General features: G+C 38.7%; 1 protein-coding gene across 1 annotated transcript in view; it reads left to right on the top strand.

The window, feature by feature from the left end:
* The window catches only part of rps6ka5 (ribosomal protein S6 kinase, polypeptide 5), a 47112-nt gene extending 25796 nt beyond the window's left edge, over positions 1–21316 (top strand). Inside the window, exons 10-17 of the mRNA XM_077240122.1 lie at positions 1003–1128; positions 8993–9126; positions 9236–9329; positions 13414–13584; positions 14588–14779; positions 17397–17556; positions 18326–18489; positions 19858–21316. Coding sequence (XP_077096237.1) covers positions 1003–1128; positions 8993–9126; positions 9236–9329; positions 13414–13584; positions 14588–14779; positions 17397–17556; positions 18326–18489; positions 19858–20133 — 1317 coding nt within the window. The 3' untranslated portion in view covers positions 20134–21316. The remainder of the gene's footprint in view (positions 1–1002; positions 1129–8992; positions 9127–9235; positions 9330–13413; positions 13585–14587; positions 14780–17396; positions 17557–18325; positions 18490–19857) is intronic.
* Positions 21317–26154: the final 4838 nt, after the last annotated feature.

The raw sequence follows: 26154 nt of genomic DNA, 5'->3' as shown, positions 1-26154 counted from the left end.
GAATTTCTGCACACGAGTGGACATTTGATGTTGCGTTAGGATATAATTGTTCAGTTAACCCTTTATTATTAGTAAGCAGGAAGTACTGAAGAGGAAATGGGCAAGTCAGCCTTTATAATGATCACTTATGCAACATGAGCCCGGCTGTCTGTGTTGGTATTCAGATAAATTAGAGAGCTTTTTGGAGATGTAATTATGGTGATATGGAGATGGTTTCAAGCATCAGATGTGAATGACTATTTTTGATGCGGCTTGATCCATAACGTTGCCTATAGCATGATGCCAGCTGAAATGGGAGGCTGCGAAAGAGATGGTGTCTATGATTGCCTTCTGAATCCTTCAGTCTGGCAGATCAATGCCGCCATTAAACGGCTCTGTCATGGAATAAAAGGTTGGCGTCTGCGAGAACAACCATGTCTGGCTCAATTACTCCTTCAACCTTTGATTAGCAACTTCATCTTGGCTTTTCTGAGTGTTCGCCTTTCATGTGCGCTGGAATTTTGATCCTTCATAATTCTCGGGCGGTACAATTGCAGCGACGTCTGCAATGATAACTTTCGAAACGCTCCACCGCGCACACACATGCATAGCCGCTTATAAACCCAGCCACCCCCTCAAACTCCTCACAAACTGAAATTAAGCTGCATTAGAGGACTGTGATAATTTGAAAAGCAGGGCAATCAAATACCTTGGCTTAGCAATTAAAAGCATTTCAACCATTCATCTTCTCATCCTTCCGTCCATCCATCCTCTCATCCAGCCAGCCACTCTTCCGCCCATGTAGCACACAGCTGCAGTCTGGCCGCGTAAGTGGGACATGGGCTGGCGGAGGCTTTATTTAGCTGGGCGCACATGATGCTGTCGTCGCAAACAATGTGACTGGAGTCCCTCAGCATGTAGGATTTGCAGAAATGCAAAAGTTCCTTCAGTGACCCTGATACTTCCTCTGCATTAGTTCCCTCTTCTGTCAGTGAGTGTGTTTATAGATGTTTGTATCTGCAGGGCTATTCCTTCATGGCTCCCTCCATCCTTTTTAAGAGGAATGCGGTGATGGGCGACTCGGCTCTGCTGTGCGGCGGGTCAGAGAGGCCGGGCTCTGCTGCTGTTGCCCGTAGCGCTATGATGAAGGTCAGTCTGCATATGCCGAAGTGTATCATTTTTTTTTCATTTTAAATGACTTCCTCCCATTCCAATTGACCTATGGCTAAGCCACGCCCCTAAACGCGATGAGCCAATCACAGCGCGCAGCATAGCTAACCCAATACACTCGGACATTCTCTGCTTCCTCGTCCATTGAAATGCATTGCAGTTAGTCAGTTTTCATTCGTTTTTATATGTTTTTCTTGTCATTTTAAGTTTAAAATGATCAAACGATGTGCATGGGTTACATGCTACTCCAACACTAGGTATCCCGAGAGGCTGGGCGACGGTGTGTATTTTTTACCCTTTCCCAAGCCACATCTCAACCGAGATAAGTGTCTGGATTAAGTTATGCAGTAGACCACAACACCAAATAAGCGTGGATAAATTAAACAAGGATGTCTACATCTGTTCTAAGATAAGTCAACAACGTATTTGAACGTTATCTTTAACATCTCTAACGTAACGTTAGCCTGACATTAGAAACGTTAACGTTAGCTTCTAGCTGCGTTGTACATCACGTCACTTAGCTTCATTAACGTATCTGTAAATAACCGAGATAACAAATGTTAGCAATGTTATGCTGAATGATTGATGTAAATACTGTAGCACCAAACTAACGGAGAGTTACTCTTGGTAAAGATGGTAAAAATGCTTGTCCTGGAAACGTATGCAACTTAGACCTGTACATATTTAATTTGTTCATGAACCATTAATTACATATTAAAGCACAATATTTTAGACAACTTTCTACCAAAATATATATCTATATAATCTTTCTGTCTCCAAAAATCATCAATTGCCTCCGTTGAAATGTCTCCTACTGTGACAGCTGCCATAGTGAGTGGAGGGGGCGTGGCTTAGCCATACGTCAATTTAATATACTGAGACAACTGTAAGTAAGCCATTCGTTGGTTGATTTCACCAAAAAGTGTAAACATTTATATGCTAGTCCAACGCGACAAAGTTCGACCAATGGAAAATGAGTGAAATGTTTGAGAAACCAGTTTGAAACATTCATTATTTTTACAAAAACACTAGTGGAAAAAACAGCAAATTGGTTTTAGATAGTGATCACTAGCGTTTCTCAAACGGCGGGTGGCTAGACTGTTTTGAGTGGGTCGACGTGTGTGTAGTCAAAGTACAACAATAAAAAATATAATTGTTAATCTGATGCAAGACTTTTATTTTGAAAGGCACACATGAAAACTGTTCACTCTTCTGTCAGACACAGTGCTGGAGAAAAACGCATTGTACTGATTTAGTTGCTACTTTGAGATGAGATGTTGTCTGGCTATATGTCAGTGTCATTATTGTAACATTATTTTCATAACTTATTACTAAATAAAAACTCTCACACTTCAGAAAAACAAACTACACTGTCCTATTATACTCTTCACTTGCTCACGCTGAATATCACTTCACTTTAAACAGCAAATAATATTGTGAGCTTGCAACGTTGTGGTTATGTTCAGGGGCGTCATGCAAGCCAAAATTCTGGGGGGGCACAATCTGAGGCAATTGTTTTCTGACGGTTAGACTAGACTAGCTATCGATAACGTTACACTGACACAACTTAAGTTAATGCTCTGAATTCGCAGCTAATATCAAATCCATAACTATTTGATCAAGTTAAAATTTCCAGGTCAACCACAAATAATCCCACTACCTTTTAATATCATCCGATAACTAATTCAATGCCGATTTGTTGCTTTGCCCACTTACAACTTCAAGACCATAAGTAAAACATTGCCAGCTCAACGTGCGAGACGAGTGAGTTGCTTGAACATACACAGCAAAGATTCTAGAGCGCTGATTTGATATACACAGACACCATATTAGGAAAAAGGGGCGGGCTGATGCTGACCGATTTATTACACATCCAGAAGAATCAGGCATGTGATTGGCTACGGACAAAAAAGCAGGAAAATATACAGATTTTCTTGTTTTATTAACATTAAATAGATAGTTCTTCTAAAAAATGTAATTGTCATCATTTACTCTCTCAAGTTGTTTTAAACCTGAATAAGTTTTTTTCTTCTGTTGAAGTTATTTGGAAGAATGTGGGTAACCAAACAGTTGATGTACCCCAGTGATTTCCATGGTATATTTTTCACAATGGAAGTCAATGGGGACCAGCAACTGTCTGGTTACCCACATTCTTCCAAATATCTTCTTTTGTGTTCAGCACAATAAATAAATTAATATCGGTTTGGAACAACATTACAGTGAATAAATAATGACAGAATTTTTATTTTTGGGTGAACTATCCCTTTAAGGACAAGCGGCTGCATGTTTATTATTAGGGCTACTGTCTCTTTAAGACCCGTACGCAACGCGTCTAATTTGACAAGCAGATTTCTCTCAATTTTCTCGGTTTGCTTTCAGTTTAGACATAACCAACTTTCCTTATGTATTTGTGTGTAGCCTTGTGTGTATTTGAGAGTATTAGCGAAATAAGACTCGAAAGATAACTTAGTCAGTAACCAGGCGCTGTTAGACAGGCTTTTAGTGCATGTGCGCGTCGGGTGTTCGCGCTCAGTAAAGCGCATGTTAGAACAGCGCATCTGCAGTGAATGACATGTTTATATGTTTGACATCTTTAAAGCACATGCAAATAATTAACTTTTGTGAACTCACTGAACTGATGTGGCCGTTCCTCTGCGCTAACATTTGATATGAGTATTTGTCGCGTTGTAGCCTACACTAATGCTGTTGAGACGGAGGCGCCAGAACTGCAACTGATAGAATGCACGATATGTATTTCTACAAAAGCAGTCAGCAGCTTGTTTGGAGCAAGGATCATAGCGCAAATTTGAACTATATCGATATGGTCTAATTCCATATCACATTTAAAAATATATAGATATATTTTTTATATCGATATCGGCCAGTCCTACTGGTGGCCTAACGGCGATGTTTTTGTCAACTGACAATGATACCACTGTAGCGCGAGAGCCACTGAGGTACGAAATTGAGCAGGTGAACAAGCTGAACGCAAATACGTCCTTGTTGATACCTGGAAAGGAAGGAAAAATCTGTACGCACGTCAGCCTCTCATATCTCCTCTCCTTTTCACTCCGGCAAATCGGAAAATCCGGAAAAATCACATTCCTGAGAATAGGCTACATTTGAGTCGTTATAGGCACTGGTAATTATGGAGCATAATAGGAATCAAAAAAAATTATCAGGGAGGAAAAATATGAGGGGGCACGTGCCCCCTCACTTTGAATGGGCATGACGCCACTGGTTATGTTATCAATTAGTAAGTCATGAAATTATCAAAAAGAATGAATAAATTACGTATCTGGTACATCATGTGTTAGCTGGGACGGATTTGCATGCAGGCTTTACCCACTAAACATTGGACGGCGGATAGACGTGCAGATCATGTTTATATTGGGTCCGTCGGTCCATGACTAATTCTGGACCTCTATTTAACGTCCAAACTACGTCCACTATTTGGACGTCAAACCATGACCCAACTTCATTAAATATGTTCATATCTTCATGTTGACATTCCACATTTGACCTTTGAACTGGGTCATTTTTTTGGACCTCATTTGGACGTCTATTACAGGTGCAGGAAATTTACAAATATCAACATTGTTGTTATCAACATGATCAATACATATAAATACAGATTATTTATAATTATTTAAGATAATTTTCCAAAAACTCCATTTGATCGTCTCAGCAGCAGGTGATAACTTGAGACACATATTAAGGTGTAATGCTGTAGCTCAAACATTAGAGCATTGGCGCTTGCAACGCCAAGATCATGGGTTCGATTCCCAGGGAAAGCAAGAACTGATAGGAATGTAAATGTGTAATGCAATGTAAGTCACTGCGGATAAAAGCATCTGCCAAATACATAAATGTAAATACATGGTACAGAAAACATATCCTCCACCCTTTTGAAACATGGGACTACAGTAATAGAAGTTGTATAGAAACGACGTCTAAAATTAGTCTAAATTTTATGTTGAAGAGACGTCCACAAACGATCACATTTGGTCCCGCGGACGTCAACATTAGACGTGCAGTAGACGTCGAATATAGACGTCGACTGGCGTTACTAAACAACCCCTTCAGTGGACCGAAATTGGACGTCCAAAAATTACATAGAAAAGACGTCACTCCGACGACACATTGCTCAGTGTGTAAATTCAAACTATTCATCAGGGTCAGTGTCCATATGTTTTATTAACAGATCATATTAATAAAAGTATATTGCGTGAGCTCATTTCGTCCATTAGATCGAAAGATGTGGGGAAAAAAACACATACAAACATGTACCCACCCATAGACCCTCCCCTCGAAGAAATTAGGACAGAAGAGGTCAAAAGTGGACAAAAGAGACTGATCACAACATGTGTAAACGTGAATGTGTCTCCCTCTTCTACTTGTGACCCGATCGACCAAAAAGCTTAATACCAGATTTAAACAAGGCCCTAGTCCCAGAACATTTATCAAAATAAAGCTGCAAAATGGGTCATTCAGAAATCGTTGTGGTTGTGACATTAGAACCACAAGCACATTAACACATGACCTCCTACGTTTGCAACAGTTATGCATTAACGTTACTTGACTTGAACATTAGTTTGAAATTCACCCGCATATAGTAAGGCTAGCCAATCAAAACAGAGGTAACTTACATATATATATAAATGTTCAAGGTACCCTAACAAAAAAACTAAGGCTGTGAAATGATTAATTGCCATTAATCGCATCCAAAAGTTTGTGTTTACATAATATATGTGTGTGTACTGTGTTATTTAGTATATATAAATACACACACATCCATGTATATATTTAAGAAATATTTGCTTATATATACTGTGTGTATATATATATATATAATATATATATATATATATACCCCCCCGACTGTCATTATTCCCCCGAATTGCTGCACGCAGCTGTGTGGTTTTGCAATACAGCCGAGTGTGAAGTATACATCGCAAATATACTGAAATGTTTGCTTTCACACCCGAAAGTTGCAGAACCATTTATTTTCTGTAAAGAACACGCATTTTTCACAGTACAGCTGGCAACGTTCTCGGACCCGTATCTTTCTCTGTACCGTTTCCATTATGGCATCTATCCACATTATTAGTACTTGCATCCTCTTTGTAAAATGAGAATTGTAAAATGTCCCCTGACTGAAAACCGTTCTTAAAAGAAAACCCACCACTTCAGGTCGACTTTGCACCGGAGCCATCCATTTTTTTTCTTTCCTTTTTGCGAGATCCGATCTGTTATCCAGATACAGAAGCCACTTGATGTGGACAGGTGTAAACGCACCGTGTCCTGATTGGCTTATACGGTGATCGCATGTTAATGCCAAGGTAAACGCAGCCTAACGGTACTGATCCACTTGTCCGTGCGACACTTCAGTCGCGCTGCACTCCGCTTTATTCCTATGGGTGACGTCACGCGACTTTAACGCGCCCGCAAAGCATCCCGGGAAGGCGGTGCTTCATTTGGAAAAATGCTGCGCGTCAAAAAGCTGGCCGATGCCCATCTTTATGCAAATGAATCCGTCAAACACGACGCGTCTATCCAATAGAAGTAGTCTCTCGAGGGGCCTTCGTTCTAGACTGGCCGCTGGGTCAAAACCACGCCCATAGCGGTAAACTTGAGGAACGCCCATCAACTTACAAATGTGGAGAGGCGTCGCGACACCACGCTTCAGTCGTGTCGCAAAAGTGGATCAGTACCGAAAGTCTAAAGCCCCGTTCACACCGCCAGCGACACGCAGCGACAAAGCGACATGATCCCATTCATTTCAATGGAGCGCTGGCGACATCCGGCGACACGAGCGACATTGACCGTTGGCGACAGAATGTGGGCGTGTCAAGCGACAAGAGACAAGCGACAAAAGTTGAGAAATTTCAACTTTATGCAAATGAAAAGCGATTTTCGCGAGCGACAACCAATAGGAAAGAAGCCTTTTCAGTGGAGTTTACGTCACCGTCTCGAGTGCAGGGAAGACAGAAGAGTTCGAGGATGATTTCACGGTTTTATATGACTTGACTGTAACCACATATGGATATAATAAAATGATGCATGGAAAAGAAACTGTCGACAGTCTCTGTGAGTTTAATTCATACATTTATAGTTCGAGTGGTGTAATTTTATGATGCAAGTTTAGTACTCCTGCAGTTCATTTTACAGTTTCCCCTGCATTGTGTTGACTATTAGGGACAAGAAAATTGATTATTTGTCAAATTCGAATGACGTTTTAGTAATTTATGACAGTATGAGTGAGTTTAATTTGTAGATTGATCGATCGTTAATCTAGTAAATTATTTAATCCACTGAACATGGCTGTGGTAATATAAAAACACTCCCCCAACAGCATATACTGTTTCTTTTGACCCTAATTCCTAGTCAAATTAAAATTGTATAGTTGTATATATCACTTGTGATGGTATTTTGTATAGATATGGCCAGACGTGCAGTCTACCAATAACATTAGAGGGACAGCACTACGAACGCCCACAAGCGACTTCACAGTACAGAGCCGAGCGACATACAGCGACAAAGTCGCTGGCGGTGTGAACGTAGCTTAAGGGGCAGACAGAGAGTGACGTGAAAGTATATTATAATTGTTTTGGTGCAAGAAACCCTGATTAACATTATAGGCTGATTTATGGACTAATAAATAAAATGCTACAAAAGTGTAGAACAGGGGTGTCAAACTCTAAACCTGCTAATCAAGGTTTTCAGGATTACTAGAAACTTCTAGGACGTTTTTTTAGAGCTGGTTGGAGCTAAAATCTGCCGGACAGTGACCAGGAGCAGAGTTTAACACATGGTCCCTTTAAGTAAATAATAGGGCTGGGTATTGACCCAAATTTCACAATTCGATTCGATTTCGATTAACAAGCTTGCAATTCAATTCGATTTCGATTCGATTTAATATTGATTATTTTGGATATCAGGTAGGCTACAATACATGGCAAATTTTCTAAAGGAAAACAAATCTCTTAACTAATGCTGTAAACTATGGAAGTCAGTTTTAGCCTACTAGGCTTTCATTAGCCTACTATAACTATAATTAAAAATTAACTGATTTGTAGACAAACACCTAAATTACACTTATTTCTTTTTATAATAATAAAGTTATATGAAAAATAAACATTTAAATGGTGGCTGTCATAAAAACTTGCCAGATTTATTCAAACAAGCATTAAATACTGAAGAACATTAAAAATGATAATGAATATGTTATATGATGCATATATTTAGCAAAATGCTCCTCTCTAGAGTTAATTAATCTTGTAATTTTTTACAAGACATTGTTTGCAAGCTGTTTTACTGACGTCTTTCCACGGTTGAAACACTGATTGAGCGATTCCATGTAACATGACACGGATTTCGATAAGTTGTACTCTATCTTTTAACACACTTTCAGATGCTCATTCATTTATTTCGCGCTGTAACTAGTATTATTAAGGCGGAAGAGAAGATCATGTGCTACTGCTTCTCTTGAGCTGCGCCAGAGCGATCTCACGCCACATAACAGCGCCAAAACGGCATTTATGTTTTTGAATTTCGTAAGAAAATGGACGTAATTTGAAACCTGAGACTTTGTTTCATATCAGTAATAACAAAACAAAGATTACTGCTATTTATTGGAGGGGATGCGCGCTACAATGTTCCATTCATTCATCAACTGAAAACAGGATGACTAGCCTAATCGATTCTTGGGATTTAAGAATCGATAACGATTCATAAAAATGAGAATCGATTAAAATCGAGAAATCAACATTTTTTACCCAGCCCTAGTAATTAATGTCATCGCCTTTCCTTGACCTCTAAACTTCTTACAAACTGATCATAGGACTCGCCGTTCTACATGAACTATGAGATGGACCTGAGGGAGAACGCTCTGGGAGAGGGAAGCTTCTCCATATGCAGACAATGCACTCACAAGAAGACCGGACAAAAATATGCTGTAAAAATTGTCAGTAAAAGGTACCGACTATGCAGCCTGACAAAAGAATACATTTGATGCGTTTAAAGTTCAGTTGTATTATATAATAGTCATCGAAGTGATTTGTTGTGTTCATTTATTGTTCTGCAGAATGGAGGCACAAACGCAGAAAGAGATTGCCGCTCTCAAACTCTGTGACGGACACCCCAACATAGTCAAACTACATGAAATCTACCATGACCAGGTATGACAGTGTTTGAGACTGAAACCTAGAGCTCCTGTGCACATCAAAGCCTCATTCATTCAAAGAACTGGGCTTGTCTGAATAAGTTTGAACCCTCTTTGTCCTCACACCTGCCCCATTTTTAATTCATCCCCTTGCTTTTCATTGTACTTTATCTTAATTACCATCCATTCTTTATCAGATGCAGCACAAAAGAAACTAACTGGGATGGGTTTCTTAAAGCATTGCAAGCCTAAGTAGATCGTAGAAGCATTGGGCACCAATGGTCTCTACAATCATCTTAGCCCACAATGCTTTTGAGAAACGCAGGTCTGTAAACATAACACCATGTTGGATTTCATTACACAACAAAAATTGGTCCTATTTACTTTTTAATATGAGTACTCTGTCTCTTATCCTAAAGAAAAAACAGATTTACATTTCCTAAAGGAAGTACAAGTCCTCACAAGACCGCAAAACAATGGAATCTTTTTTCTCATTGTTGTGACAGCTGTGTTTGGAAGAAAATACAATATGCCAATCTAAGAAAGATAGAAGACAAATCAGAATTAATTATGTAAATATTAATATGACCTCATATTATGAATTATGAATATTATATATATATATATATATATATATATATATATATATATATATATATATATATTACAATTTTTAAAAATGTTTTGTTTTAATATATTTAAAAAATATATATTTTTCTTGTGATGGCAAAGCTGCATTTTTTGCATCATTACTCCATGATCCTTCAGAAATCATTCTAATATGCTTATTTGGTGATCAAGAAACATTTTTATGAATGTTGTAAACAGTTGTGCTGCTTAATGTTTTGTAAAAAGCATGATACATTTTTTCAGGTTTTTTTGGAGAAGAGAAGGTTAAAACGAACAGCATTTATTATATAAAACTCTTTTGAATTTGAAATCTTTTGTAATGTTATCAATGTCACTTATAATCAATTGAATGCATCCTTGCTGAATAAAAGTATTAATTTCTTTAAAAAATATATATTTATTTATATTATTTATCATCACTGTTCCTGGGGGCTAATTAGGCACTTTAGGCATTGTGTGTGTGTGTGTGTGTGTGTGTGTGTGTGTGTGTGTGTGTGTGTGTGTGTGTGTGTGTGTGTGTGTGTGTGTGTGTGTGTGTGTGTGTGTGTGTGTGTGTGTGTGTGTGTGTGTGTGTGTGTGTCTGTCTGTGTGTGTTTCAGTGTGTGTCAGACATCCTGATCCATGGTTCTATTAATTAGTATGATAAGATAAGTCAGTTTGGCTCCTCTTCAGATCTGTGAAAGTGTATATGTGTGTGCGTGCCCATTTGCCAATTGGAGGTTATCAACCCCCACGCTCTGTACCCAGTGCCGTGCCCCAGATGAAAAGCAGAGCCGCCCTGCCCGGTCAGGGTCTTTGTTCCTCTATACCAGAGATAATGAGAGACATTAGCTTGCTCTTTTTCATTTGCCTCTTTTTTTCTTCTGTGCACACACACTTGCACACTCATACACTCTTTTCTATCTCATCCCACCCCCATACAGCACCCAAACACTTGTTCTGCTGTTCACTTATTCACACTCATTCAGTGTATAATGAGACTGAAGCCCATTTTAAAAATCATCCCAAGTCTGAACCTTTGCCAAACTGATTTTTTCCTGTCCTTCAAAAGCATAATTCCCTCTGACTACCTGTCATTAAATGTACATCTGTGCTAGGATAGAAAGCTTTGCACTACATAATATCTTTCTGTCAGTTTTGTGTAATTGCGATCATATACCATTCCATGTGGTTATTCTTGCAAATGGTGTGTTTTCCTGTGCTTGCTATTTTTATATTTGGACTCATGCCTCTAGCAGTCTCTTAGGCAGAATGATAGTAGAAAGCAGGGTCAGAAATTAACTTTTATAATAAGGGGCAATATTTTCCCCCTGCATTTGATTTCAGGTCATTTTTTACCTGTGTAAGGGTAGTTTTTATGATTACTTCATTGAATGTATGTGTTTTGTATGTCAAATACTTATATTTAACCATTATGCCATTTTTTGACCAACATATTTTTTTCAGTTTATACTATAGGCCAGGGGTTCTCAACTCTAATTTTAGCTCCAATCTTATTCAAACTCATCTGCTTATAACTTTCTAGTATTTATGAAGACCTTAGCTGTGTTCGATTTGAAGCGGCGCTGCGAAGTGAATCTCGTTTCCATTCTGCACTTTGTTGTTTATAATTGTTGATTATGATATGAGTGCAGAATTCAGTCAGTGAACGTACTGAACAAAACTCAGGTGTTTTCAGTGGATTTCTTGTTTACTGGTGACTGATCTAAATGCATCTGATTGGCCGTCGCATTCATACGCTCAACCGAAGTGTGTGTGATTGGTTATAATTCTTAACAGTGCAAAAAATGTGTAAATGTTTTAAGCATTGGGTCTCATTCATGAAACACGAGCAGAACAAATTTTTGTGTAAATCGTGTGTAAAGTGGTTCTGGCGTAAATTTTCGGACTCATTAAAATGTTCGTATTTTCCAAATCTTAGTTGGTACGCAAGAAATCTACACCTGCTCCCAGCCACACGTAAATAATGCGCTTAACACCCGAACGTTTTGCTCATTAATAAGGCTGCATTTTAATTCACCTTAATCTGGTACATTTAACGCATCCCTGAAGTGCTAGCCTCATCAACACTGTGAAGGCCTCATGGACACCTCAACAGACTCATCTCCATACCGGCGTGATGACTCCGACCCCTAACCAGATGAACTGTATAAATATTGTGAAAGTTCTGATCCAATCTGACTTCTGACCTATTATGCCGCCTAAATCATAATCATACACTGTTCGTTTGTTGGCCAAAGGAGGACTGGCCCCCCGACTGAGCCTGGGTTCTCCCAAGGTTTTTTTCTCCATTCTGTCACCTGATGGAGTTTTGGTTCCTTGCCACTGTCGCCTTTTTTTTCGCCTTCATTCGCCATTGGCTTTTGGCTTGCTTAGTTGGGGACATTTAACATTTAATTTTGAATTTAACAATACTATTACAACTTTACTTTCCTTTTATCTCTGTAAAGCTGCTTTGAAACAATTTGTATTGTAAAAGCGCTATATAAATAAAGGTGACTTGACTTGACATATTTACACAGCATTTTGAAAAAATATTATATATAGTAATTACATACGGTTTTTCTTATTATGAGAGCCAGTAATAGCATCTGCGATGGTGGTCCTTCTCCAGTTTTAATAAGATTTTTCCGAAGTGAACTAATTCGTTTTTTGCTCTCAAGCTTAATGTCGAACCATTTTCTTCTCACTTCTGGGAATGTTCGATTAACAGATGAAACTCCATTGACTGCATCTGTAATATGCTGCCAAGCTTCCTTCTTTTTAGGACCCGATACGCCACTATGTACGCTTGAAATAAAATGTGGCGTTTTGAATGAACTTCTGATAATAAAACGTCAATTTCTGCATCTGAGAAATTTTTCTTTTTCATTCGCATTCATGTCATAATATGATGCCCATATATAGTTGTCAGTCGGATTTAATGGGCGGGATTTATGGTAATTGAGAATGAACGTGCACGCGCATCCCATTTACGACTGATTGGAATTCATTAACACACACACATTTCACGATCACATCTGACGTTTACGAAGTATTTGTGAATCAGGAGAAGAGTTTTCGGGAAGGTCTCTTTACGCGCAAATCACTCGCATATTTACTCGTATATTTACGAATGTTTCATGAATGAGACCCAATGTGAGCAGATCTGAATGAAATGCTGCAATCAAAACTTTTCATCCATTTTTATACTTGAATTGTGACAGTTGTGATAGATTTAGTTTAATTGTGCAGGGGCAATTTTTGCCAATTATTTTTTGCTAATTTTGGTGGCAAACCCCCCTTAATTTCCAACCCTGGTAGAAAGTGTCAGGAAACTGTTGGAAGGAGAGTAGAAATGTGATCAGGATTGCTTACATGAGCACCAAGGATTAAACTTTCTGGATCACATGGATATAAACCACTGCAGCATGGCTCTGAATTACTTGAGCCCTCTAATATTGTGAGTTTATGTTTGTGTGTTTGTATAGCTACACACATATCTTGTTCTGGAGCTCTTGCGAGGTGGAGAGCTGCTGGAGAGGATCAGAAGGAAGCAGCACTTCAGCGAGACGGAGGCCAGTCGTATCATGCGCAGACTGGTGTCTGCCGTCAGTCACATGCATGATGTTGGCGTAGTGCACAGAGACCTCAAACCAGAGGTACAGCACGCCACAACACATCCACTGTCATTATCTTAGATATACAACCCACATGTCATTGTGCACTCTTATGGAAGCATATGGGTACAGGTCGCATTTCAATTTGAAATGTAATATGCAAAATGACAATGCAATATGTAAAATGGCAATGCATTTCTGTATTTAAATTTACATTTTCCATTACATTTGTGCAACGTTTGGTGCAAAATGGAAATGATAATTAAAATATATAATTTACATTTGCTATTTCATACACTAGTTTTAATATGGAAATTGAATGCATATTTTAATGCTTTATAAGTTGCAAAATTAAAATGTATTACAGAAATGATTAGATATGTTTAACATTTTCAAGCAAAAACTGTAGCAAAATTATCATTTAAAGGCTATGGAAGGTATTTAGAGGTGTTGGAAGGGAACATGGCGGCGGCATAGCAGATACGAGCGTTTCAATTCACTAGCAGAAGAAGTGGAACGTGAACCGAGAAATGGTAGTATAGTATAGTGTTTCCCGAAGATTATTACTCGTCTGCAGATGATAGAACCAGTGCGTTGTTGGAACGTCTGGGATCATTATAATTGATTTTTCATTTTCATTTTGCGCCAACGTTGCACAAATGTAATGGAAAATGTAAATTTAAATACAGAAATGCATTGCCATTTTACATATTGCATTGTCATTTTGCATATTACATTTCAAATTGAATATTGCTACCCAATACCAAATGCTTCCATACACTCTAGGCCAAGGGGCCCCAAAGGGCAGTTTGCATCGTAGTTATGCCTCATAATTGTCAAGTCTTACTTAATTTAAAAGGATATGTTTTCAAGAAACATCTGCATTATGTTTGTGCTCCTCAATATTGCTTGTGTTTCAGTTTGGTGAACAGTGAATTAGTAAATGTTTATATTGGTAAACTAATTATGGGATTATACTGCTTTAGGTTTTATTTTTCTGACGGCGTAATGGAGATGTTCTTCAGTTTCTCTTTTCTCTTTGTAGAATTTGCTCTTCACTGACGACACTGAGAATTCAGAGATAAAAGTTATTGACTTTGGCTTTGCACGGCTCAAACCCCCCGACAATCAGCTCCTGAAGACTCCCTGCTTCACTCTTCAGTACGCCGCACCAGAAATCCTGAAATACGATGGTTACGATGAGTCCTGTGACCTCTGGAGTTTAGGAGTAATTTTGGTAGGGCCAGTATTCACATTGTAATTGTCATGCTGGTATAGTATTTAATGTATGGGCACTAGGAACAGATTTGTAGACAATTGACAGCAAGGAAGCCCACTAGGGAGTGCACTATAGAGTGCTTCTGTGATGACGTATTTTTGTAGGCCAACCCAGTAGGATTTTTCCGTTGGCTTTTAGATTAATGAAGAAAATGAGTTCTGTGACCAACAAACATTTATGATTCTTACACATCTTGTTCATCATGATAATCACTAATGAACACACCTTTTTTTTTTATAATTAAATCCTAAATACAATCCAAATACAAAAGGAACACGCCACCGTTTTTTGAAATAGGTGTTATTCACCGTCTCCCCTACATTTAGATAGGTGGGCAAACGCATTTTTGCACAGGCAGAAAAAAGTGCACTTGTAAGTTGTCTTTTATTGCTCTTCCTTACGTGAATCTGTGTCTTTATTCAGGTGTAAGATAGATGCTGAGATGCCGTGATATCACTGCGCCCAAGTAGCAGTACTTCGCCTGTGCTTCACCCCAATATAGTCCCAAGTCAATCTCTGCCTAGGAAATCGCCTAGTCTTAATCTGCATTGCTATTTGTACTCGTTGTGAATACGCAGGCCACAAGAAGTAATTAGGAGTTTATTTTTATTTTTTTGGTTCACTTTTACTCACGACATGCTATCTGGCAACAAAGGATTCCATTCATCATGCTAAGCTAAGCTAGCGTCGGCACTCCCAAACTAAGACAATGCATGCACTGAGACAAAAATGCTTTTGCCCACCTATCTAAATGTAGGAAAGACGGTGAATAAGCCCTATTTCAAAAAATGGTGGCGTGTTCCTTTAAGCTTCCGACAACTCTTAGTTTTTTATTTACTCAATTAATTTTCCTGAAAAGTTGAGTTTGCAAGAGCATGATTGTAAACACAACACGTCTGTAAAAGTGGACTAGTGAGTAGATGAGTTTACTTGTTCTCAAGTTCAATTTGGCCACTAAAAAAAAACAAGTAAAAAAATCAATGGGTATTACTGATATATTTTATGTTGTAGAAGCTTGTGTTTAAAATACTGTAGACCTTTTTTCAGGTATTTGCTAAAATGCTAACCCGTTTCTTGGTTTTGGCCTACAAAAATATGTCATCCCTGCATCAAGGGCAAGAAATCCCTGGGGCAAGTAATAAATGTGACCCACACCACTCTGCTTTAGCTTATTTGGAAGTATCTCCGTGTTCAGGCTTTTTAAAGAAAAGAAATATCGAATGGGGAAGATATACGAGTGCTTCTGTATACACAAGCTTTTATCCTGCTTCATGTAGATTACTTACTCATTTTGGATGTGAATCCATGTCTTTCTGTTTCTGACACTTATTCAGTTGAACACCAACCAATATAAACAAACTACCAAACCCTTTTCCAAACAGCTTAGCATTGCTGATTTGAGTCAACACAGCTACCCTTAAGCGAAAGATTTCAGCCAGAACTTCATTGAGAGAAAGATGAGAGGAGATAGCGAGATGAGCCTGGGGGAGATGTCCATAGCGGAGTTATTTTTGTGGGTCCATTTCTGCCTCGCTCTGTATTGAGGGGGGAGGGGGGGGGCAGGGTAGTGCAGCAGAGTTTGACATGATGATCTCTGACAGGTTGTGAGCTGAAAGACCCTGGAGCTCTGCGCCGCACGTAGAGAGATGAGAGCTTATTTAGCTGTGTACATGTTCTCTATTTTATTTCACTTTCCTAACAAATAAAATCTTAATAATGTATTTTTTTTAAATCTCCAATATACTTATAGTACACATTGATTAACTTCTGTTGTTTTTAAAAGTGCTGTGCATTAGTCAAATACAGACAAATGGAAGAACGCACATTACATCTGTCCAGCACACAATGACTTTTGCAATGTCTAGCAAAAACCAATAAGTATTAAGACATATTTTAAACATGCTGATGATGGGGGAGGACCCAACAGACTGTGATGGGCTATTTTATGACCGAACATGGAAGGCACATTACCTTTAAACATTAAGTGCCACCAAGTGAGGGGCAGCTGGTTGGCACATTTAAGAGACCTGTATGTGTGATTTCAGATTGGCAATAGCTCTAAACTGGAAGAAGCAACTCTTTGAAACAGCTTTAATATGCTTGCGAAATTTAAGGGCTTAATCAAACAAAACCTTTTGGTTATTTAGATTACGATGATCTGTGCTGTCCAGGAACTACAAATGAAAATGGCTTTTGGCTAATTCTGGCACATTTACAGTAATTGTATGTGCTTTTTTAACCAGCGATAGGTTTTAGCCATTCCTACATTTAAACATCATCCTGCCTATCAAAAAGGATATAAATTGATTGGATAAAGAAAAGTGTTTACAGTCAGTTGTGGAGGACTATTCTCCTCCATATCAACGGTTGGTATTTGGAAAATAAATTAAGTCACTTTTTTCATTTCATGTTTACTTCAAAAGTTAGATACATCTCTGTATCATCAACATAACTGTGAAGTTTTTTTTTTATGAAGCCAAAGAGAGAAGCATATATGAAGAAAATTAAAATTGGTCCTAAGATAGAACCTTGAGGTACCTCGCATTAAGGTGTTCTTGTATGCTTTTTGTTGCAGTACACCATGCTATCTGGCCAGGTCCCATTTCAGTGTCAGGAGAAGAGTCTAACACACACCAGTGCAGAGGAGATCATGAGGAAAATCAAACAAGGAGACTTCTCTTTTGAAGGTGAAGCCTGGAGGAATGTGTCCAACCAGGCCAAGGATCTGATACAAGGTGAGATCAAGGGGGTAATCCATCAACCGGAAACTGAAGCCTCCTGGGGGCCGCCATTGTAGCAGACCATCACCTGCTGTTAGCATTGACATTTTGGCGTCACTTTGACAGCGAATAACTTTACATCTGAGGCGTCCAAAGACTTCATTTGTCCATTATTTATGTCTAAAGAAACACGACAATGTATAAAAGGCTCCAGTTCTTTGTATCTTACGTTATGGCCCCGTAGAAGCCGTTTTTGTAAAAATAGGCTGACGATTGAGTCATAACCACGCGACTCTCTGTCGCACAGTAGAGAAATTTCCACATAGACAGGAGGAGGAGCTCGCAGGCAATCTTTTACTGTCTATGAGGCAATCGGGGAGACATAGAGGCATAAAGTCAAGGGAGAAGCCCATAGATAGAGAGTCCATAAAAGCAACGTAACAAAATATTTCAACAACGTTTTTGAGGAATTGGAAATAATAAGGTGATTCAGATTTGTCTTGGCACAGCTACTAGAAGATTTACAACTGTCAGACAGGTTGCTCACGTCACATCTACATCGTCAAGCTCAGTTTGAGCCTGCGCAGTCGCTCAGCCATCAGGAAGTGAGTGCTTCTAATGGGCTTCACTTTTCTCCGTTGAAATCAAAGGGGTCGCTGTGTCCATTTCTTTTACTGTCTATGGGTGAGATACAGCTAGAGATGTTTAGAGACCATTGGGTAGTGTAAATAGGAATACATTTGTTAAAACTAAAATGTTAATGTGTGGCCTACTCATGGTACAGAGCTGCTGACGGTGGACCCTAACAAGCGGATAAAGATGTGCGGCCTACGCTATAATGCCTGGCTGCAGGACGACAGCCAGCTCTCCTCCAACCCTCTCATGACCCCTGACATCCTGGGATCTTCTACCAGATCAGTGCACTCTTGTTTCAAAGTCACCTTCAATGTAAGAAAAATAGAAAATAAATATTACAACATAATATAAAAGAGTAGATGGGTGTGGATAAATGTTAAAGATTTGTTTAGGCATACAGCAAAAAATATATTTTGGCCGTTTTTTGGGGGAAATAGTGTTCAGAATAAAGCTTGAATCTTTTTTTACATGCAATTTTACATGTTGCCTTTTCACCTTTGTCGCCATTGGCTTTTTGTTTGCTTATTTGGGGACACTTAATTCTGTATTTAACAATACTATTACAACATTATTTTCCTGTTATCTCTGTAAAGCGGCTTTGAAACAATCTGTATTGTAAAAAGCGCTATATAAATGAAGATGACTTGCTTGACTTGACAATTTACAGAACATGCTGACAATGCAGAGTAGGAAATTTGGGAATTGCTTAACTTGTATTTTTTGTTTTTTACTGTTTAATACATTTCCTGTTTTAATTTGAAAAAGTCAAAATAATAATAAATTAATATTATAAATTATACAGTAAGCTTTATGTATTACAGCGGATAGCATAAGTGAACACACCCATGCTAAAGTTGACTAAAAAGAGGACTAAAAAATAATCTTTTGGAAATTGATCTTAATGCCTTAATTTAAAAAATGAGGAAAAATCCAACCTTTAAGGACACCAATTTTCTTTGTGAATGAATAATGTATCGTAAATAAATAATTGTTCTTCCTTAAAATACAGGGTGCATAAGTCAGGACACCCCTATGTTAAAATCCCATAGAGGCAGCAGATTTTTATTTTTAAAGGCCAGTTATTTCATGGATCCAGGATAATATGCATCCTGATAAAGTTCCTTCAGCCTTTGGAATTAAAATATCCCACATCATCACATTCCCTTCACCATATCTAGAGATCGGCATGGTGTTATTTCAGTTAGGCTAATAGCTGGTATGATTTGCATTGAGAGATGATCTTATGGAAAGTTCTCAATGTCAATCTCTAGATATGGTGAAGGGAATGTGATGATGTGGGATATTTTAATCCCAAAGGCCGAAGGAACTTTATCAGGATGCATAGTATCCTGGATCCATGAAATAACTGGCCTTTAAAAATAAAAATCTGCTGCCTCTATGGGAATTTAACATAGGGGTGTCCTGACTTATGCACCCTGTATTTTAAGGAAGAACATTTATTTATTTATGATACATTATTCATTCACAAAGAAAATTGGTGTCCTTAAAGGTTGGATTTTTCCTCATCTTTTAAATGAAGGCATTAAGATCAATTTCCAAAAGATGATTTTTATTCCTCTTTTTAGTCAACTTTAGCATGGGTGTGTTCACTTATGCTAGGCACTGTATAAGAGTAATTTAGGCAGATACTGAAATGGTCATCCATTTTTTCTCCCCCAGGCCTTTAATAAGTGTAAGCGGGAGGGCTTCCGACTTCAGACGGTTGACAAGGCTCCTTTGGCCAAACGCAGGAAGATGAAGAAGACCAGCACCAGCACAGAGACCCGCAGCAGCTCTAGCGAGAGCACACATTCCTCTTCCTCATCCTCCCAGTCTCAGGATAAGACGCCATCGGGCGGAGAGACGCCCATCATTCCCCAGGCCTCCGTGAGCACCCCTCTCACTCTGGACCCTGACGATGAGCCTTCTCAGGGCGAACTCCAGCTTACAGAGTGATAGGACATAACTTACCCACTGTCTCATTCTTTCTCCTCACACTCTGGCATGGCTGTACAACTCCAGAATTTGCATGTGGGGACCAACTCAAATCCATCATTAGCAATAGATGCACACCATGAGCGCTGAGGGCCAAGCTGGAGTGAACTTCTGGCTCAAGTTCTGCATGGCTGAATATCACTGCATCCAGTCCAGTGTCTCAAACAAGAGAGAGAAGTTCACTCTGAGGAGCATCAAGACCTTCCACTGATGGAGAAAGAAGAAAAGCCGGCTTGTGCAGTGTCCTGACGGACCAGGCGCTTTGCTTTAGGCAAAAAAGATAAGGAATGTGTATTTAAAATAAATATATAAATAAAATGTATTTAAAAGGAGATTTATTGTTTAGTTTGGAAATTTGGTATATAATAGATATTTGGTATATTTGACTAACTGGTATATACCAAATATAACAGCTCCATATGTGCTGGGAGCTTTATGGTGTTGATTCAAATATTTAACTTTAACTTTGACTTCTTCCAAAAGATTTTACTGAAGTAGCAACAACTAGGTGTAATAGTTTCTGTGTTCTGTGTAAAACTCTTGTTTATGGGCAAGGTAAAAGAGACTGTTTCACATTTACGTGTTATTTGAATTTTCTGTTGAGATACCTTCCTCAGGTTATTTATTTGTTCTTAAAAACTTGAGCTCATTTCTAAAGAGTTTAAGACAAAGCCACTGGCTGAAGGTTCGGTCACATTTACCCTTGCTCTGTGAAGTTTTGTCGCTGAAATCCAATTTTGTATTTGGTTCAAGCTGTCACAGATTTTCAGCATTGACCAACATGAAACTGCTTGGTTTGAAAGTGACTTCTTTATGAGCATTTCTTCGTGCATCGATACACTATTGACAGTGGACAATGGAACAATGTTTTTTGCTGAAATTTTGCTAATGTGACCGCTCCTTAAAAGAGAAAACTCTAGAGGTGTTGACTTGGACGTTGGATTTCGTTACTCGAGGTTTTATGCTTGAGTATAAGATTAGGCCGAGCATGAATCTACCGATAGATGTTTAAAGTCAACATGAATTCAGAATAGACCCATTTTAAATTATTAATACACCTGGTTCTATTGTGAACGATTCTTTGGTGCATGTTATTACAAAGAAAAAAAAGTTTTCATAGTTTAATAAAAATTTAATAACTCTTGCTTACTCTGCAATGACTTTTCTATTCCAGTAACATCACTTTGGTTATCCAGGCTATTGGACAACTCTAAGCAGTAAATGGCTTTTTAGCCGTAGATTTAGCAAACTCACTTTTGATTTGTCTGTATTCTGGTTTGTATCACTGCCTACTTTTCATGATCCAATCAATTCCTGGTGGATAATCTCATATCTTAAAAAAGCACTATATTAGAGAAAGTACAATGGGTTGCAATTCACGTAGACTTTAAACTATGCGTCTGCTAAGTCTAATGACACGCTTATCTTACATAAGATAACCATGACTGCAGGCCACATTTTAGCCTGAAATGAAGTGATATGCCAGAAGATATCTGTGGCTTCCTGTTTGATGGTGGCACATTGTGTTTTTTGGCCCTGTGTTAGTTGACTGATGCTTCAAAACAGGCTGTGGTAGAGCTTGTGGTGTTTAAAACGATGTGCTTGCGTTTTTTCATCTTTGCATCGCCTGTTTCACAAGCCGTGGAGTTTTTGTGACACTGAGCTGAAATCTTATAGCCTGGACAAGATCAGATATTTTCAGGAGCATTTGAACAGCTTGGACTCGAATGAGCTGGTTTAGACTAGTCATAGTAAATATGGTCTTGGGTTTGAGTGCGAGTCCAGACTCTTAAAAATAAGTTGCCATAGAAGAACCATTTTGGGTTCCCTGGGCCTAAAGAACCTTTCATAGCTCTTTTCCACCAGAATAGTTTGCGTTCTCTAAGCCAGAGCCTTTTCTCGGCCAGGCAAACTGAAGCCTGTTGCAAACTGGCCACGTGTTTCCACAGACCTGAGGAACAAACAGTGATGTAATGCTGCTACTTGTTGTTTACCTGACTATAAACAGTCTAAAATCAAACAGTGTGCATCCTGATGTTTGTACAGGCAGTTCACAGTACCGGTAGTGCTTTTAGTGTATCGGCAGCTTGCATAAATTCCTGGTACTATCATCTGTCGTTTTGGGAGATATATTGAAATGATTCACTCGCTCTCTCGCACGCGTGCACAGTTTTATTTATTTAGATATAAAGACCAATGTAGTGCAACATTATTACAATGCTCAACGAGATTGCCATAGAGAGTGACCGCTATTCTTCGCCACGGCTCCCCGTCTCTGTTCGAGACCAGCAAGTTTTTAGGGCCGGTCTTGATGGAAATGGTCCAAGAATGGACAAAGGCCCGGAACCGTGCCGGTGGAAAAGTATGAAGAACCTTTTTCCACTATAAAGAACTTCTTGTACAATGTAAAGTTTCTAAGGATGTTAAAGGTTCTTCATGGAACCATGGATACCAACAAAGAACCTTTACTTTTAAAGCTGTGTCTCAAATGAGAGGCTGCATCCTTTAAAGGACACTTCTTCGAAGGCCGCAAAGGTCCGACTGAGCGTTGTTAAATGAGACGGTCTAGCCTACGGAGGATTGTTCTTGTCGCCTAACTACTGTGACAGCTGCCGATCAAGGGCGGCAGTAACGTTTGTTAAGACTTTTTTGAAAGTTATATTTAACTGTCTGAAAACAAAGCATCTAAATATTTTCACCTTGGTCCATTTTTGAACATAAGGAGTAAAAACTATATAAAATAGCATCTTAGATGTACCATTTGAACTGCTTTTTATAAATTTCTTGGTATTTTAACATTTGTATTTGAGTATGTTGAAACCCAATACTTGCATTTAACAGTGTAATCCGGCAATTTCTCTCTAAAAAATCCTGTTGTTACCAGCGCGTAATGATTTCTGATGTAGGCTAGGCAGCAAAGGATTGATGTGTTGTATCCTTCATTGCTCTTGAAACGAAGGACTCACAGTCTTCGAACTTTTGCGTCACGCAATCGATCTTCGAATGCGCCGTGTATAACACTGCCGAGCTGATTATATGGTTCTCTGTGTTTGTGTAGATTGTATTTTCTATTCGGTAGTGGCATTCTATAGTTGAAAAGGAATGATTTTATCTTTGGCCCAAAAAGACCATCTGTATTATTCAGAGCATTATTCTATAATTCATTTGCAATCACATCTTGCTAGCACTGCAAAACTATTTGAAAGGCACTTGAACTATACATTGCTATGCAAAGTTATTTTCTTCCTTCCTTATGTTTGTCTCTGTTCATATCCTGAAAGACCTTTATGCATTAAAAAATAATGAATATAAACGGTGCCTCATCATCAGGGTGAACATACCTGCCATCTTTAGGGACAGTCGTAACGCTCCGGTCTCTAAGTAAATCATGCATTCCACTTCTTGTGCACTAACCGAGACAAGACATCATATTGAGCGTTTAAATGGCGAGGGCTGGATCAGGACCCAGCGGCGGGTACGCATACATGCACGCACACACACACAACCTGGTGCTCCTGCCCACTCGAACCCGGGCAAAGGACAAGAGCAATAAGAACAGCAGGAGCTCGGCTCACTTTCATGTGGCTGAAAGCACACATTTGGCCTCTTCCCCATCACTGTTCTCCCTGAAGCTCCCTCATTACTGCCTCCTCTTTTTGTTTGGGTGTATTAATAGAACAAGAATGATGGGAGGCCGAGAGAGTCCTACATTGAACTCTCCTCTGGGAGCTTTATTAGATGATTTGCTGTGCTGCTGTTTGTCCCACCGGCTCTCTGCGTCCAATTGCTCAAACATGGAGCTTGCTTTACGGTCTGATATGCTTGTAGGGGTTTTGTTTTAGCTTGTTTTAACTGTTATGAGATTAAAGGCCAGACATGTGGTTTTTCGTTTAGCGTTTCTAAAAGTGTAGTGAGCATCAGCCCATAAACTGAACTCACTCCTTTGATCTGTGCTCTTCGTGTTAGTGATTCTTAGTGCTCTTGGGTTCTTGTAAATTGTGTTGTATGGTTGTGAATGTAACCGAGGGGGTATGCGCGCTTGTTTCTGTGATAGCGCCGGCTCATTTGCTCGTGGAGGTGGGGTGATTTCACTTTTTAAACTCCTTGTTTTTTTAAGGGGTTGTGGATTTGAAGAGTTGATGCAGGAATGGAAATGGATTTATTTAATTGCATGGAAATTTGTTCCCACTCTGTTTCATAATATCTTTGATTATTACCTTATAACAATTACCTTGTTTTAGAGTTTGCTATGCTTTTGCTGTAAAAAATCTTGAAATGTTATGTGAGCCACCCAAATACAACGTTTTACATTCTATCACACTACCAGTTTGGTTAAATAAGATTTTTTTTTAAAGAAATTAATGCTTTTAACGACCCGAACCAGTCTAAAATAGTCCGAATATAAACGTTTATTATATTTGTACCGTAGTGATTCAGGATAAAACAAAAACACGGTTTGGAAAATGGATTCATGATGTTCTCGCTCATTATATATATTATGTAGATTTTAAAAACAAAAAAGTTACAGACTGCAGCTTTAAAATACAAAAGTTATTTTGAATTGTAAGAATAGACCCCTTTTCAGTTGGTAAACATGGTGACGTTTTTTGTGGGCGGAGCTTGTGTGGTGGCACGTGGCAGAATAATCCCTGTGGCCGCTTTCCTAACGTTAGTATGCAAGTTTTGTTAGGTTGTTTTTTAACAATGACTGGAGAAAATCCGATTTTATCTTAATGTGCAAGGTCATTCACTGTCAAGGACCGCGATTGTTATTTGCAAAAGTTAATTTTAACGGACGGAACCAGATTGGCCGACCCATAGCCGTTACACGCTCACCCAATGAAGGACGATCTGACAGGATTAACGTTAACGCTAGGCTACCTCCGGTTGAGTGACCTGACTTCTACACCTATCCGATAGAGAAACTGAGGGCATATAAATCTTTCTTTAGATGCCTAGAACTATGTGCTGAATGGTCACGTACAAGACTTGTGTGGTACGATCCGCAGTTCTGCCTAGCCAGCGCCAAGAAGACGACAATGTAAAGAGTGACATTACGGTGCAATTTTAACGATGTGAATATTTTCTAGGAATAAAAATTCCAGATACAGCATATTCATTTTTCATAGATTCTTGCACCCAACAACACACCAAGATGACATTTATTAATAATAATAACAATTTAAGCTCCTTATTATGTAGCCGAATCTGTGCTGGTTTGTATTGGCCGCCTGCAGTTTCCCCTTTGTTTTGCCTCCAGCTAGCGCCGTGACGTAACTGTGACGTCGGCTCGAAATTGGTCTATATTTCACATCATTACAGTTTTTTTTTTTTTTTTTTTTTTTGCTGTATTTTTGATCAAGTGCAACTTTGGTGAAGATAAGAGATTTCTTTCTATTAAAAATAAATAAATAATAATAGCCTACTGACCCCAGAATTTTGACCGGTAGTGTGTTTGCAGTATCTGTATGTCTGTAATTGTCTTTTTAGCTAATGTAACCAGACAAACTATTCAATTTGGGATAGTTTGTTGGTCTTGACACAAAGCTTTTATTTAAAACATTGAAGTTAAATCACAGGCATTCAGTTTGGGAAATCCTTTAACAGTTTAACATTGAAAATGGATTATGTGAAAATGAAATGAACACAGACTGTACACTGTTTTGATGTATTGTTTCCAGCCACTCCTGTAGCCTGTATTTTATTTTTTATTTTAAAAGCATCTGTGCATGCCAATGCCTTGTCTCCGCTCCTGAATCTATTGACAAGGGGGTTTATAATTGAATCATTTACATATCGGTTTTATTTTTACCAAAGACATGATTTGTAGCAGTGACATTTTTTCAACATACACTGAGCTTTAATTTTCTTTGTAGTAATGTCTTTAAAAATCTGTTGGTTTGGTTAGGTTCTTGTCCATGCGCTTCCTTCCTCCAGCATTTCCTGCTGTGAAACGCATTTATAAATCATAAATATGTTTGT

This window comes from Siphateles boraxobius, unplaced genomic scaffold (genome assembly GCF_051911475.1).
Source record: "Siphateles boraxobius isolate OS27281-9 unplaced genomic scaffold, OSU_SipBor_1 22, whole genome shotgun sequence".
Classification (NCBI taxonomy): Eukaryota; Metazoa; Chordata; class Actinopteri; order Cypriniformes; family Leuciscidae; genus Siphateles; species Siphateles boraxobius.
The sequence above is the reverse complement of the archived record's forward strand: the minus strand, read 5'-3'. Positions and strand labels throughout refer to the sequence as shown.